This window comes from Xiphias gladius, chromosome 23 (genome assembly GCF_016859285.1).
Source record: "Xiphias gladius isolate SHS-SW01 ecotype Sanya breed wild chromosome 23, ASM1685928v1, whole genome shotgun sequence".
In the NCBI taxonomy this organism is placed as follows: Eukaryota; Metazoa; Chordata; class Actinopteri; order Istiophoriformes; family Xiphiidae; genus Xiphias; species Xiphias gladius.
The window spans coordinates 20,410,820-20,428,134 of NC_053422.1; the positions used below are offsets into that span (position 1 = coordinate 20,410,820).

The 17,315-nt window shown below is 43.9% G+C and overlaps 1 protein-coding gene across 2 annotated transcripts in view; it reads right to left on the bottom strand.

The window, feature by feature from the left end:
• The window catches only part of ebf1a (EBF transcription factor 1a), a 54,425-nt gene extending 43,825 nt beyond the window's left edge, over window positions 1-10,600 (bottom strand). For both annotated transcript variants that reach the window (XM_040120418.1, XM_040120417.1), the window contains exons 1-6: window positions 10,451-10,600; window positions 9,428-9,584; window positions 8,311-8,374; window positions 7,496-7,551; window positions 6,052-6,125; window positions 4,434-4,502 (exon numbers count right to left, since the gene is read on the bottom strand). In XM_040120418.1, coding sequence (XP_039976352.1) covers window positions 4,434-4,502; window positions 6,052-6,125; window positions 7,496-7,551; window positions 8,311-8,374; window positions 9,428-9,584; window positions 10,451-10,584 — 554 coding nt within the window. In that variant the 5' untranslated portion in view covers window positions 10,585-10,600. The remainder of the gene's footprint in view (window positions 1-4,433; window positions 4,503-6,051; window positions 6,126-7,495; window positions 7,552-8,310; window positions 8,375-9,427; window positions 9,585-10,450) is intronic.
• Window positions 10,601-17,315: the final 6,715 nt, after the last annotated feature.

The window sequence follows — 17,315 nt, forward strand, 5'->3', positions numbered from 1 at the left end:
GAGTAGCTCCTGTAATCCACCACGCGAGAGACACTGTTCCTCTCAGGGTCTCGTGACTGTTTCTAGCTTCTCTTTGTCTTGGAGGGAAATGTCATACCAGTGATAGCTGGTCAGAGACACAAGAGAAAACCAACTGTGAGAAAAAGTGGAATAGAGGGGGAAAAGAATGACAATCCTGCATGACATAAAACATAACTAAGATGTGGAAAGAAAAGCAAAAGATGAAGACTTCAGTGTTTAGATATCAGCAGATCAGAGCAGGTTACAGTCAGAAGAATGTAGGCTAGCTGCAATTTGAGTGTGTTTTCACCTTCTCACTAACACAGTCATGGATATGAAAGTGAAACTACACTGAGGGGACGGAAGGCGCTGCCAGTAAACCACATTAGCATCAAATGCAAATGAGAAGGGAGCTAATGGCTGGACAGGTGCAGACTGGGCCTCTAAATGACACACACACATACATGTTTGCAGTGACACACACACACACACACACACACACACACACACACACACACACACACACACACACACACACACACACACACACACACACACAAATGAGATGGATGAATTAAACATGGGTGGGCTCGGCTTGTGGGGCTGGCAGGGCTGACATAAAGTCAATGACATACATTATTCACTAGCGCACGTTAGCCCAGTCAAGACAACACATGACCTCTCACCCCAGGAAGTGCATCTAAACATAACAACCCAAACAATGACGGGGTTCCCCATTAGAGAGGCAGACAAAGAGGGAGAGAGCGACAAACAAGCAATACATTAGCTGGGAAAATGCAATATTCCTCAAAACAATGCGAGTGGCAAAGTTTATTTGTTTGGCGATTTTGGTGATCTGGTGTAACACCAAACCAGGTGCGCACTAGAAGCAGCCAAGAGGTTAACCAAAACCACTGAGCGCGTTTCTGGTCCACAAGTGCTAACTACCCACCGTGAAGCTGAGACTCAGTCCGTTCCACAGGCTCACAGAACAGGAAACCATCGGGCATGACATCATCCTCCCCGGGAGGAGCACTTCCTGCCCGACATTCTTCACTCAAGACACACACACACTCGCCAGGAAATGGCCTCTATCAACACACACACACTCCTGGGGAAATAACCAACATCGACGTGGATACACAAGCACAGACCCGTATGCAAGGAAATGAGCCACATAAACCGCGGGCTGCAAGGAGTGTGTGCAAACGCAAACACACACAAGCACACACTCAAAAACAGCAATAAACCTGAAATAACAGTATGTGCATGTAAGCACCCCCCCCACACACACTCCCTCCCCACACTGTGAATGGAAATTGGGATCATGGGATATGCAGGGCTATCCAGTGGATCCTTATCTCTGGTCACAGAGGGTTTCTCTCCCACCTCTGAGGAGGGTCTCCCCACCTAGGGGACAGCCTGTGGCAGGCCTGGGGGAACTGGACGGGCAGGAAAGGGCCACAGGACACAGGTGGTTGTAGGACACATGGGGCCGGAGGGACAGTCCTACCCCCAAAGCAAGTAGAGTTGAGAGATTAGTCCACAATTAGATGGATGTAAATGAACAACAACAGTTCTGTGGGGAAATAAAAAGCTATGCAGAGAGATAGCAAAGGCCTCCATAGGTGAGAGGGAAATGTGTTTGTGATTTGTGGCCCATCCATGCACATGACAGACTGTGGCAGTGGCTGCATATTATTAACCCCATGCTAACCAGGAGTTATGGAGAGAGGTGGAAGTGGAGGTGTATGTGGGGGGTTTAAGGGCTCCCCTCATATTATCCTGCCTCTGTAAGAGGGCAAGGTGGACCACACATGATTCCCTGGGGAAGACACAGAGAGGCACACAGGAGCTTCTCACCTTTCAGCTGCTTCCCATGCCCAGTGTCAAGCACGGACACAACATGTCATGACAAGGTCTCTTTGAACTTCCAAGAACTCCCCGCCTTGGAGGTTAAACATATAATTAATATAAAATATAGCATGAGTTGTCTTCATCTTCAGCCCAGACTGATTTGGATGCACCTTGAAGCTTATCTAAGACGGTCAGAGAAGACAACACCTCTTGTAAAACTGAATGCCACCTCAGCCATAATAGTCCCAAAACCAAACCAGCCAGCAAGCAGGAAAGATTGTGGAGGATGTTTCTTTCAACTTCCATAAAAATCTAAGTAATGTTAAAGTGCTTTTTGCTATCACAGCCTAAACAAATGCTTCATAATTAAAATCTGAATCACATTGCTCTTTGTAGATGCTTTTAAGCCCAAACAAATTCTTTTTTCAACAGGAAGCGAGAAACAGAGAGGGGTAAGAGAGATTCTCCCGGTGAGCGAGTACAGTACCCAGAGCGCTGCCGATCCACACTGTACCAGATTTGTTCTCCTAACAATCAAATAAGTTTCTCATTAGCTGACTTTATTTTTCCTCATTCCTGCGGTTTTGCTGCAGTGGCCTGTTTCTTCCATCTTAACGAGAGAGCTAATTAGGCAATCAGACCCATTACTCTTCCAGAAGAGTTAGAGCTAGCCCAGCTAATTAGGGCTGTAAAATCTAATCATCTCGGCGAAACAGCAGAGGGCTAACGAGCCCTTATTTAACGAACTAAATAACTTCAAGGGTGGAGAGGGGCTGCTGATGGTATTTCTTTATGAATTTGAAGGAGGGGAACTCATGGTAATTGAGTCAGTTTCACCCTCACAGTTGTTTGTTTGTTTATGAATCTCTGATTATTACAACTGCCAAGAATATATTGGATATATCGGTACTAAATGAGCAAACGTATAAACCCTCTTCTCCCTATTCACCTTCGGTCCCCCCCTTTAAAACAAGCTACCCCCCCCAACCGCTCTCCTCTCACCTGACCTATTTTCCTGTCCAGAAAGAGTGCTCGCTGGAGAGGAAAACGGAGATATTGCCGTTGCCCCCCCCCCAGTTCTAATTTGTTGTTCGTTAATGCTGCCCTCACACCTGAGCCATTGGGCGCCGGGGGAATACCGCCAGCGAGAGGCCACAACACATGCTCAGTGTGGGAAAAGCTGTTCACAGCAAAAATCCGCCTGTTCCACCGAGATGGCTCTGCTCAAACTGCAGCGAACTGAGGGGAAAGTTTGAACGTGGCCAGCCAGCAAGGCGCCCGCAAAGACGGAGCAACACAGTGCACAGATGAGAAATTCAACAAGTATGCACACAGGAAAAACAAAAATCAGAAATATGGCACAGAGTGATGGGCAGACGTGTTGTCTGAGGCCATGTGGTGGGGTGCAGCTGTCTCAGGGAGCGCTGAGGTGAGGCCTTCCGCTTCACTGGAGCGGAACAAGGGTGGCGCATGCACACACAGAGATATACACACACACACATACATACACAGGTAAAGAGTAGCTTTTGACAGAGCGGCAGCGAGAACAGGACAGCTGTGTTCATCAGATAGCACAGGTCACTGCCTCATTAACACTCATACAAATACATTCGAATGTGACAAATTCTAATCAGACATAAAACCTGAATAACCTATAATGTACCTCTGTTTACCTATTTTCTGTTTTCCTTTACCTTTTATGCAGTTGTTGATGTTGTGGATCACGAAATACAGAAAAAAAACGATACTGTGAAAATCCCTTCAGCGTGTCAATTTGTGCTCTCCTTCTTGTCTTGATCAGAGCAGCCCTAAGTCTGCATGCTTCAGCAATTGCTCAAGTATAAACAAATAATTTCCCGCACACAGTTTGTCCACATGTGTGTCACACACGTGCGCACAGCACAGGCCGGACTGTAAATCTACCGGGCCGTTCTTTTTTTCCGACTGGCCGTAAATCGTGTGAGCTGCTGCATCGGTCAGAGGTGGTTTATGACAGAAGGGGAAAGGTGGACACTCAAAGAAAAAGTGTGTGAGTGTCAAAAGCTTCAATACCACAACCGTCCCAGAGCGAGATTTATACACGGAAAGACACACACACACACACATGCACACCAGGCCGTAGCTATAACCCTAACGGCTCATCAGCGAAGTCATCAGCCCAACCACACAAATACTGTTTGACCACACTTGAAGCAGACCTCAACTGCTCTGTGACTGCTCCTCCAAATCACACACATACCACTGGAATATTATTTACTGCTGTTTCACAGATTTTGCGTGCACAGAAAATTATAGTTACTCAAATTTAAACAACCTGCGGCCTGCTTCATTAGGCCTGCAGGGATCATTTTCTCAGCCAAATCACATGTCATAAATTGCTTTTATCCACTTACTTCACTGGAAATTTAAATGAAATGTTGTCATGATTTTATATCTGCAGTATGTTTCTGCAGCATTTGCTGCCTGTGTATTCTGCATACACTTCTTGTTCAGAAACAGCCATACGTGCTGCGTTTGTGTTTGGGATGACAGCGCAGCAGCATGTCAGCCGAGCTTAAAGGGCAAAGTTTGCTTACCTGTCGATGATGACAGGGTCTGATGGGGTCTCGTTCCTGTTGCCACAACTCTTCTTATCACAGCACCGACTGTAGAGAGGCGAGAGAAGAGGAGGGGGGCAGAGGCAAAGGGGGGTTAGTTGCCAAGACGTGAACCGAGAGAGCAAGATAAGGTACAATTCAGAGAGGTAGAGGAGGTCAGACGAGCGTAGAGGAAAGAGAACGAGGAGTAAAGGGGCGTGAGACTTTTGTGGAGTCTAAGAAGAAGCATGAATTGGATTTCTGTCGGGCTTGTCGAGGTAAGACCAGGGCTCTAGCGTTACAGCAGGTGAGATCAGCGGGGCGATTTTAGACAAAGTTTGGAGGAGAAGAGCAAAAACAGTGAGCTTGAATGGGGCTGGATACAAACTTGAATTAGCCTCCAGGGCTCAGGTTAGCTCCATTTCTGTCAGACATCACACAACCAGACATCTTATGTTCTCTATTTTTCCTCAGTGCTTGTCCCCTCCCTCTATCCCGCCTCTCTCTCTCTCTCTCCTCCCTCTCTTTCTCTCTCTCAGAAGTGGGTCACAGAGTGGTCCCACTGGACCTGGGGAGTAGTGCATGCTGGGTAGAAGGGGGTTGCATACTGATGTGACGAGTCCTTTCTGAATCATTTGACTGCAGCACAATGTAACAGTGTGTCGTGAGATGTCAACACCCCCCCCCCCCAATTTCATTTCCCATAAAAAGTATCATCGATTCTACCTTTTCTCCTCCGTCTGCTCGTCAGTGTGTACGGACTGCGTGTCTGTGCGTACCTGTGTCTGACTACATATGTGCATCTACTGTATGTGCGTGGGGGGAGATGAGACATACTGTAAAAGAGAGTGAGAGAAGTGGGGAGAGAGAAAGGGACTGACCCTCCCCCTTACTTTCTTGAGTCCCTCAGGACAGGAGGTTTGGAGAGCCAGATCAGATTTCTGATCTCGACCGTTTCCTGCAGCATATGAAAACAAGTGCTTTAAATTGCCTTGTGTGATAACCAGGAAGTGGCTACACTTTTGCCACTAGCCCTTTTTCTACATGTATTTCTAGATAGCTGGTTTGTGAAGGACACTCAAAAGCTGTGCGATACTTTTATTGATTCTAAATGCACGCGACGGCCTGTGAGAACTTTGCTCGCTTACTACTGTTGTGCGTGTGTATTTATGTGTGTGTGTGTGTGTGTGTGTGTGTCTGTATTTTATGTGTTACTCAAGTCTGTCCCCCTCTGCATATAGCTCACTGTCAGGACACAGCAAACTGCATGTATTACACAGACTAAGGAGGATGGGTTTGAGTAATGAGCTTTTCCTTGTCCTAATTAGCTGAACATGAGAGGGATGCACACTTGCACATATACACAGACACATACACACATACACACCTCTACCAACAGAAATAGGCCAGGGCCCATCTCCGCAAACCACCTTGAGGAAAATAATAAGATTTCTATTGTAATTTAGCAGTGCTCCTCGTGTGTTTGCCCCCTCTTTACACCAACAGAGACACCTCCCACGAGAGAAAAACATTTATCTTGATCTGGACGATAAAGCAATGGCCAGAATTTAAAAAAAAAAAAAAAAAGACAGAGAGTTATAACTCCGTGTGTTCTTACCTGCACATGATCTCATGGGTCAACAGGACCCGACACATCTCTGGATTTTTATCCTGCCCCTCGTAGACGATGGCCTAAAGAAGGAAGAAAATAACAGAAAATTCAAATGAAAATGATTTATATTTTTTGTGAGGGATGCCGGGAGATAAAAAAAAAAATCAACCACGATGCAGGCGCACAAAAAACAAAACAAAACACAGAAGAGTGTGTGTATGTGTGTGTGTGTGTGTGTGTGTGTGTGTCTTTCATCTGGGAGTAGTGTTGTGAATCTGGCAAATGTGTGTATCGTGGGAATCCAGTCCTCCTGAACAGGAACGCTCTGTTCTGACAGAGACAGTAACAGAGAAAATGTTTGTGTGTGTGTGCCTGTGCGTGCGTGCGTGCTCCCGCGTATGCATTTGTGTCTGTGTGTGCACGTGTGTTAATACGCGGTGTACAGTGAGCAGTTGGACCGCCAGACTGGAGTATAGTGCACCATCTGGTCCATACAGCGCAGCGTCCAAAAATCTAGTCTGGTTACCCCTCCAACCCCACTCAACATGCTCTCCAGGGCTGTGATCACCCTGCACACCCACCCACACACACACACTCACACACACACAGCGATAAACATGCAAAAAACACAGACTGACACATCCATGTCCACACACAAACAACATCCCCTCCTACTCCTTTCATTCTAAGGCAAACTCTCTTCAAGCCTAATGGCACTAGAGGCAGAATTGGCAAAACAAAAGACCTAATATCAAAACGGTGTTGAAGAGGCTTTTTTTCTTCGTTATCTAATTCATCCTAACGGAGAATTCCCTCAGTGTGCGCCAGCCCGCATGTGCTGCTCTGTATTTCTTTGTCTGATTGAATTGGCCATAACACACTCTGGGATAGTTTGTTCAGTTTCACATTGAGGAAATGAGGGTCAAGGTCCTCAAAGAGTGAGCTGGCATGCATCACTGTCTCTCTCGAACACTAACACAACTGCTTCTGCAGCTCACTGAGATACTCACACACTATATGTGCACAATCACACAGTCTCACACACCACACATACACATTTACACTGCCTGACGCTTGTAAAAACACACACACACACACACACACACACACACACACACACACACACACACACACACACACACACACACACACACACACACACACACACACACGCACACCACCCCCACTTACTGGCTGCTGTGCAGAGGTAGAGTATGAGGACACATGTCCTCTACTTTTTCTAGGCCTCTGTAAATGTATTCCACAGGTAAGACAGGTCGTTTATCAAGGTGCCTGTGCTGTGCTGAAGTTGAGGGTCTCAGACACAGGCTGGCAGGGGGGGGGGCTAGGAGGGCGGTTGGAGGTGGGGGTAACATTCAGACCAACGAAACCACCGAACTGATGCAGAGTTTAGTTCTGTGAAGCTTCAGCTTAATACAGAACCTCTTACCTGTTTAGTCATAGAGTCAATGAGGCGAACGTATAAGTCCTGCTCTGTCCTGATCCCTACAGAGAGAAAAGCAGAGTAGTGGTTAACTTGCAGATTTCATGTCACATCTGAGGGGATATTTCAGATCACAAATTTTGTTCATTCTGACTTCCCCTGTGAGGCACTTCAGGAAAACTGGATGAGTCCATCCTGTAACTAATGACTTTCACTATTTGTTGCATGCTGTCAGTTTGCTTAGAACGAGAAAATTCAATTTACTTTCTTTACCCTGTTGATTTTATCTCTAAAACAATTTAATAAGAACTTAATTGTGAAAATGTGCACAACAGGAAGAGCCACACATTTGTTTTAGGTTATAATGATTATAATTTAATTATTCAATCAAGGCACCAAGACTAAGAAAAATAAACGTTAAAAAGGAGGATGGGAAACATTTTATTTTGCTGCCTTGGGTTGTATACTGTTGCCAAAGTAGGCTGACCAGAGAAGATATATTTACTGTAGGAAGCAGCAAGCACAACACAATGATAATAATAATAATAATAATAATAATAATAATAATAATAATAATAATAATAATAATAATAATAATAATAATAATAATGTAGTGTTAATAAAAGTAAAGTGTAAATAACAACATTTAAGGTTTTTTTTTAAATCACATAAAGCACTGATCCTTTACAAAACAATTCAGATAAATAAGTAAAACAAAAATATCACCGATTTGTCTCCTGAGTTTCCTCGCTATGCTTTGGCGTATCATTCACTCCCTGCTTTTGTTACTGCTCTATAAAAATGATGGGATCCAAACTCACCGTTACTGTAGAGGAGCTGAAGTCTATAATGGATCCCATTGTTGGTCTTTTCCCCCGTCGTTTCCTATGAAAATTAAACCAAACATACCCGGTCAGAGCCAGCGAACCACCTCCTCCTGGGACTTTTACTGCGCGTCCACGACTTGATCTTTTTAGATGACTAACATGTTAGGTCCCTTCAACTGTGATAAGATTGAAATCCCTTCACTTAATTTCTATTACCCACACAGCCGAAAGAAAGAAAGAAAAACGCTTCTGTTTGACACTTGAACAACTTTTCTTTATGTTATTTGACGCAATATATTCTGTAAACTCAACCTCTTAGTAATCTGATATTTTGAAAAAAATACTTTCTTTACAAAAGAGACCTATTTACAACTTTATTAGTCTATACTGGAAATGGAAATGGTTTCTAATGTTGCTCTAGACATTTAACAAATAAAAAAAAATAAAAATAACTGACATTTTTATTATTTCTATAACAGATAAATCACAGCGTAATGTTAGAATGTGTTATTAATTTAAAAAAAACAACAGTAGATGGACACTTGGATCTAATAAATAATAAAGAAGCCGATACTAGGCTAAATGCTAATTAATAAAACAAACATCTGCAAGGTAAACACTGACTGTTAACGCCATTTGCAAACAGATCAATATTACACTTGATCGACGTGTCAGACACTAATATTGATAGGTGCTGAAAATTAAATATCTTGACTGACAACACCTGCAGGAACAGGCTACACGCTGTGCTGAACTGTCATAAAAAAAATATGAGTCAATTTCAATAGTGGCAACTGGGCACAAAAGTTTTTAGTGTAAATAAGTCCAAATTTGATTTAGAGGGTTTTGTAATTATAAAGAAAAGAACGAATTATTAGGAGCCTGTGAGTCTTTCAGGAAAGCACATGTAAAATTCACATCAGGGAAGCCTCCAGGACCAGTGGTCCCTGCTGTGCGCGTCTGGCCACTTTGTTAACACACGTCTGGTAATTTATCACCGTGACTTAACGGGCCTGAACACCGCCTCAGCTACCGGCCAGTGCAGCGCCCACGGGTTTTATCATAAACTGTCAGGCGGTGACCATGGTCTCGGCGAACTGGACGAGCTCACCTTTTCCTTCTCCACGAAGTCCACGAAGGTGGTTCTCTCTATCTCCACCGGCTGACCCTGTCTGTCGTACAAGGCCAGGACGAAGTGGAAGAAGTTGGACTTGCGAAGGTTCGAGGGCGGCTGTTTCTCGAAGTGTGCCCGAGCAAGACCCACTCCGCTGCGGACACAAGCACAGACCAGCAGCACCCACAACCACAGCGATTAAAAGAAATTAATTCCACAGAAGTGCAAACATGAGAGAGGTAGACTTTTAAAATCCGGGCTACAGTCGCGCATGTTTCAGACACAGTCCATTCTAAGACCCGTCACTACGTCTCGTTTCATTAAAGCCTCTTTCTAATCGCTTAATCAAGTAAAATTAAACAAATAAGGTAAAATATTAAGCCACTGGCCTAAACGTGTTAAATCTGTTAATTTATTTTACAAGCATCATTTTGACATCATTTGCTTTCATGGTGGCGGGCCTGCAGTCGATTAAAGTGTGATTATTTTCATTTTTAAACCTCGATAACTTCATTAAAAGGGAACCATTTTTTATTGTATTTTGTAAGAAAAACTGCCGAATTCAAGCGTGAAAAAAAAAAAAAAAAAAAAAGATTTCTGCTCGCAGTCTTTGAAAAGTGACCCACTCTGCTTGATCACAGCCAGAAAGAGAAACAACCCGCGAAGTCGACTGAAAAGCCTAAACACACACTCACAGCACACCCTCCGCTCCCCAAAGTTCATCTAAGCCTACATTTAAACGCTGAGAGCCTCGGGGTGCCTTGAGATAGGTAGTGCTTTGCGTCCAGAAACATGTTAACCCACTTCGAGCCGCACACACTATTAAATCATATTGGACTTGGAGCTAAAGACTTATAACGCCGGCGGGATCAGAGGTTATCCAACAACAACTACGTCCGCTGGGAACGCACGCTGCCCCAAGTGATGCGGCCGCTCCGTCTTTAACGCCGCAGATCGTAACGTGCCCCCCGGTCTCCACGCCCCGGTGTCAGCGCAGCGCCAAGGCCGCCTCGGGCTCACCTCTGGGCGGCTGTGTTGGCGTCCAGCACTCCGGCGCCCTGCATCCATGTCCGAACCGCGTTCATCCCGGCCACCATGGGCTCTTCTTTCATACTACTCCCACTCCTCTGGATGCTCTCGTGGATGCCAAACATCAAAACGCACCTTCACACTGTCTCTATCGCTCTCTCTCTCTCTCTCTCTCTCTCTCTCCCCTCCTCTCCTTGGCTCCCTCCTTTTTTTTTTTTTTCTTTTTTCCCCTGCCTCCCCTCCGCTTGCGTCTGTTTGATCGCGCTGTCAGAGGAGCAAAGTGGCGTGGTCTATTTCACTTGGCGTTTAGTTGCGCGTGTGTTTCTCAAAGTAAACAAAAGATGCGGCATGTGGAAGGAGAAGGGGAGCTGTCAGCAATCCAGGGTTAGCTGCACCTCATGTCAGCGACTCCAGAAGGGGGGGAAAAAAGCAGCAGCTATGAAGATGAACAACGTGAGAGCGATGAAAGGGGAAGCGCAGGATGAGAGGCTGCACTGAGTTGGCGACAGTCCCCCGGATCAAGGTGCTGCTGACAAAAAACACAGGCGAAATGTCAGTTTTTGTTACAAACAGTCCACAGCGAGAGAGAGAAAAACCGGCAGATGAAACACGTTTCACCCTCCTTCGCTCCGTTTCTTCGTTTACAGAGTCCTCTCCTCTGTTCAGATGAATGAAACGGAAGATTGCGCGCAATTAGACGGCGGTCCTGGGCTAAAAACAGCGGCTCCGCTCCTCGTCGGCTCCCGCTCGGGTGGTTTGCGCTCTTTTCTTCCCTGAGGAATCACTTTGGACCATCTCTGGGATGCCAAACGGGAGAGAAACTAGTAGGTGAGGGAGGCGTGGTCTGCGAGGCGAGCAGGAACGCCCCCGAAACACAGTTAACAACACGGAAAATCAGCTGTCCACCAACCCGACCAGCGCGCTGCCCGCCCGCCTGCCTGCTGTCCCCGCCTCGTCCCACGCAGTGTCCCGCCCCAGCCCCTTAGTCAGAAGCTGTGCGGCGTGAGCGTGTGTAAGTGAGTGTGTGTGTGTGTGTGTGTGTGTGTGTGTGTGTGTGTGTGTGTGTGTGTGTGTGTGTGTGTGTGCGTGCGTGTGCGCGCGCGCGCTGTGCCTTTTTTTTTTTTTGTGCATGTGTTTAGAGTCGACGATTAATGTCTTGGCGACTTCCAAACATCAACTCAGGGGAGGACAGTTTGCCCACGGAGACCGAAGGGCAGCGTGAAGAGGAGACCCGGGGCGGCCGTAACACCTATCGTCTGTTTGCTGCCTTGTCACCTGAGCCCGCATCCGTCTGCAAAAAACGGCACGAAACAGACTCCCATCGAGTTTTGAAATGGGCGTCTGGTCAAACGTATTTTGTCTCATTTATACGAGACGAAATCGCGCAAGAGGGGAAACAGTTTGGGGAACGGCCGCGCCACTTGGTGCAGATTTAATTGTCTTTACTTAGACTATGTGTATATGTGTCCGGTTAATTCAACATCATCAGATGAACATCCATATTTTAATTCCCCACATTGTGCATGGGTGTTTCTACACTGCCCAGCTCTGAAGAAATGCAAAACGGACTTTATTTGAACCTAAAGTGGAATTGAAACCTTATAATTTCTCATTAGAACTGAACCCCGCCGTGTTGAGCAGCCCAAGTGTTCATTCAGAGTATCAACTCCGGCAGATTAGGAGCTTAAGAAAAGTTTCAGCTCACCAGAAAGCCTGGCAGCCGCTGGCCGCGTTTCTCTGTTACAGCCCGATGGTTCGAAATTAGCTTTGATTAGATGCATTACATAAATCTTGCGGGACTAAGCGCTGAATCCAACATAAATATGAGGATTACGGCTAAACTGTGCTCTGTCCCGCTGTCCAAAAAAATTGCAGTCACTCGAAAAATGACTGCTCAACAACAAAAACAATATTCTAAAAAAGAAGTGCGAGGAAAAAAAATTGCCATGGGTGCTCACATTAGCATTGGAGCTGCACAGTGGGCTCACAACTGTTTTCTAAATCCATCTTGCCCAAAGTGGGGATGTTGTGGCTCTCCTCATGTTCACAATCAGTCCTGGTTTCCCCCGCCATCATTACAGAGTCATTTCTAAATTGTCAAATTGAATTGTCTGGGGGCCATCTGTTCAATAAGTACTGTTTGGTTAATTATAATGAAATGGCAAGAATGAGAGAGTCGTTTTTTTTTATTATTATTTAACAAGAGGACATCTTTGAAAATTAAGATTTCTATCAAGAATTGTTGAATTGAATCGGTTTGACACGTTGGTGTTACTGGGATCACATGCTGGCTGAAATTGCGCAATTTCAAAGCCCCGAAAAATGTCATACAATTCTAACAAAATGCGCACAATTTTGCATAACAGAATTTTATTGTTTGTGGTTGGAACAATCTAAAACGACTCGTGACTTATTTATTTATTTGTTTTTTTAAATTACAACTATATCGTCATCTAGTCTGGCCGAGACCTGGGAGTCTCAGCCAGTCGCAGAGTCTGATAAAAGCCATAAACGGTCAAGGTTAGACCCCAAACCAAAGCCCCGCGATCGCCTCTTCATTGTCTAGAGCTGTTTATTTGTGTCTCCTGGTGTGGGAGGAGAAATGTGAGCACCCACGTGAGTGCACAACACAATAAATAGTAATAAATACAAGCAACGTGAGATGAAATGTCCCTCACACTGCCTCAGGTTTACACACACACACACACACACACACACACACACACGTTCCGAGTTATCCTTCAGCACATTTGTTTGATTGTGGCCGGATCTCTCGCCATGATCTGTCTGCCTTGGTCGGCATGCGGGCCAGCGCGAACACTCCAGGCCCCTGGGGTGGCATATATATTTATATCCCCGAGCGCCGACACACACCGTTAGCCCAAATATCACTACCTCAGTATCCAAAAACAGAGATGTCAGTTGGGGCCCGATGATCCTGCCATGTTAATACCGTGATTTACTAACTCCATGGTAGCCAGACAAAAAGGTCTGCGAAATATCTCTGGCTATTACACACAGGCAGGAATGCGCACGCCATGCCAACGATGTAAAGGTGTGTGTGTGTGTGTGTGTGTGTGTGTGTGTGTGTGTGTGTGTGTGTGTGTGTGTGTGTGTGTGCGACTTTTTTTCAAGTGTCCCCATATGGGTGGGTTATTAAAAATCCGCTGCGTTATAACTCTATTAGACATTTTGAAGTAACTGATCAGAAAGGCGTTGTGGGCAACGCAGTCCGCCTCCTGCACATCCACCAGATGTTCTCGTAAATCAAAAGGTTGAGCTGATGATAATAATGGCCCGATTGAACTGAAGACTCATAAAAATGACTAGTTGTAAAAAATCCGGCATATGCTTATGAGAATGGGCCTTATGTCTAACAATATGCTCTCTAGTCGACATAAAAGGAGACAAATATAGATGTTAACTATTTAAATATATAGACAACATAACCAGCAGAATGCGATTTCCTTGATACCTACGTACAATCAACAATGTTATCATAAATGTGTACTTAAATAGCCTCTAAAACATGCAAGGAAATATTTTACCGCCACTAAAATGAAATCAGGGGCGAACAATGAGAGACAGTTATTTGTACTTGTAATGAATTAAAAAAAACGCGAGAAATAACGTTTAATTTTTCACCCTCTGTGCGACACATCTGTGGCACTTCCTAACGACGACCCCTCCAACTTTACTTCAGGTCTATGTAGGATCCGGTTGAACGGACCCCCCCCCCCCACCGGTCGCAGTTTTTGCTGCAATGTTGCCATCTAGTGGCCTCAAAGAGACACTGCGCGACTGAACAGACAGCATTACCCCAGGTCAGTTTGATTCTCATATGTAGCACTTGCATAGTAAGTAGCATGCAGATAAATGCCATCTGTCTAAATTGCTGTTTCTCCGCGCCCGTTAATGAACGTGGTCAACAAATGTGGACAAGGTCAATGAGACCGCAGATTCATGAGAACAAGTTGGGAATGTAATTGATCTTGTAAGCAACATCAGAAGGTAAACTGTTAGAATAAATCATGTGGCTCCAGTTTAACCCTCCAGCGACCAACCAGCAGCGGATGGAACTCCCATCGTCTAAATGTTGATATTGTCTCGGGGGGGGGATTTACCAGAGCCTTACCAAAATCTTCCATTTTGTTGTTCTTGTTCTGAATGAATACTTCCTTGAGTTAAGCTTTCGGGTCAGTGATGGATGTGAATTTTCAGTTTGCGTGAGGAGAAGGTTATCCTGTCATTCAGTTATATTGTTTTCTAATGAAAAAATGAACAGAATTTTCGTGCATTTGAAGACGGAGATTGATTTGGGCTTCATTTTGCCTAGTTCTACTACTCCAACCTCTTTGGCTTGTGACCCATAAAGTGAAGCAGTGTTTACTTGCAACTCCTTGTCACCATTTGCATTTGTCTTGTAATCAGTTCAGCCAAAGACCCATTTTTCTTTATACTAAATGTTTTGTTGTATCAAATACATTTTAGATGCCCAAGCGACCTACATTTATCCAAGAATTAAGCAATAAATTCTTAGATTAGAGGAAAATCTGAAAAAAAATGACCCTAGCAGTTATTCTTACTAAAGGGATATAAAGTATTTCCTCTAGAAAGTGTACTGAGATGCCCATGACTTGACTGTGAATACTGGGTAAGTAGCTGAAAATCCCTCATTGCTTTGGTTAATTAGACTTAACAGTTTGTGAGCATTCAAATCGTAAAAGACTTCCCCACTTCTTCTAGGACCAAATATGTTCACACTTCTCACATGTGTAAAAACGAGTCATGGCCTTGCCGTGTCAATCTTTGGAGCTCTCTTCTGACCACATTTTATGCACTTAACTGAAGATATTCCCAAAAAGGACTTTTCTCTCCAGTTTATCCACAATCCCCAAGATTACCTCTGTTCAGCTATTCAACACGAAGAGCTCGGTGTGTTAGAAAAACTGCATCATTGGGACTGGGAATCCCACCACCACTAAATGTGCTGTGTAAATTGACTTCATTAGCACCCTTTGGCCTATATTGATCAGACACACTGTGTTTGGTTCCCCTCAAACCGTGCGACTCATGAGAAATGCTGCATATGCTACATTGTTATAGTGATACTGGAGCCAGGGTCATGGCTGACTCAGCTATGCTCATACTGTACAATGAATTATCTATATCGCCATTGCTTCTATCTCAGTTTCCCCTGTTTCCCTACATAACCACTTATCTCCTTTTTATCCATGGCGTGCTTTGTCTTGAGACAAAAACTGATCATGTCAGTGTAGTGTAATATGGATTGCTGCTTGTATTAAATTATCCTCTTAAACATGCCGTGAACTAGAAAAACTGAAATGATTAGGTGATTAATCATTTCAGTAACAATGTTCATATATGATAGTAAACTGAATATATTTGGGTTTTGGGCTGTAGATCAGATAAAACAAGCAATGTGAATATCTGAACTTAGGCTCTTGCAAATCAGAATGGGCACTATTTTGTAACAATTTATAGATAAAACGATTGGTCATTTGATCAAAAAACAGATTAATCAAGAATTAACAACAAAAATCATAAGTAGCAGCCTTCTGTAAACCTCCCAATACACATTTTATTATTAACTATTCAATATCTGAACTCAACTTACATATACATGACCTTACAATGATCAACTCCGTAATCTGGAATTTGATTTTTGGAGGTACTGATTTAGATGTACTAAGATGTAAGGTCAGAAATTTTTACTTTCAACAGCGCCACACAGCATGCATTACAGCACTTTCAGTACATCCAGTTGTTCTTCAGTTTGACTTTACGTACGGGGGGAAATGGAAGGACTAAAGTAGAAACATTTCCCAAAAATGTGTCAACTGCCCTCTGTAACCTAAAGCACACAACTAAAAATAAAAGTTCAGTGGTGTTAGGTATAACATATTGGGTATGCTGGCCCCAAAAGTACTTACATAACTTAACCTCTTCTGCTTTTTATGAGGGAAGTGAAGAGAAGGTTAACCACAATCTCCTGACCAGCTAAATTAGAGACCGGTACTGGGAGAGCTGTGATAACTATTCAGTAGGTGTGATGGTTGATTATTTGGGCTTTTCTTACGTGTGACATGGCATTTTGGTGATAAACGAATCCGTGTATCCACTTTTCAAATAACTGTGCTGGAATTTCTGGTTGTTTGAATCTGTTTTTTTTAACCTCTGAAGGGCAATTAGTTTTCATAGTATATAACTAAAATGGATTCAGTATCTTTCCAAGCACATACTCTGTTGCACAAAGGCAAGCAGTTTGCATGGGATTAAATATGTGGGAAAAAAAAGATTTTCTCTAAGATCCGTAATGATCTGTTATTAGAAATAAAAGAACACGAATTTAGACCACAAAACATAATTTCTCTCAATATTGCTGTTTCATAAAAAATTATGCTCTAGATATACTCATATTTTTCAGTTCTTTTGTTCCGCTGAAAAACTAGGCACGTTCCCCTAATCTGACAACAATCTACTCTTTGGTTCACCTGCTCAAAACTCATGTCCACACTATGGCCATAACCTGTGAAGAGGGGTCAAAAGTCGACTTTGCTTTATTGTAAAGAGCCGCAAGCCAAAAATCTCAGTAAGATGTAGCTACTACAACTCAGTGCAATGCCAGTAACCGCCCCTAATAAATAACAAAACAAAAAAAAAAATAGCAAGGTAGTAAGTAAGCTACAATAACACACAGTCTGCTGTGAGAAGAAAAGGTTACTGGTGCTGGATATGAAAGCAACGACTACTGTTACCTAATAGGAACAAACGCATCAGCCCCTTTTGTGGTTTAGAGGTCAATGTCCCGCTTTTAGCATTTAATTATCAATAT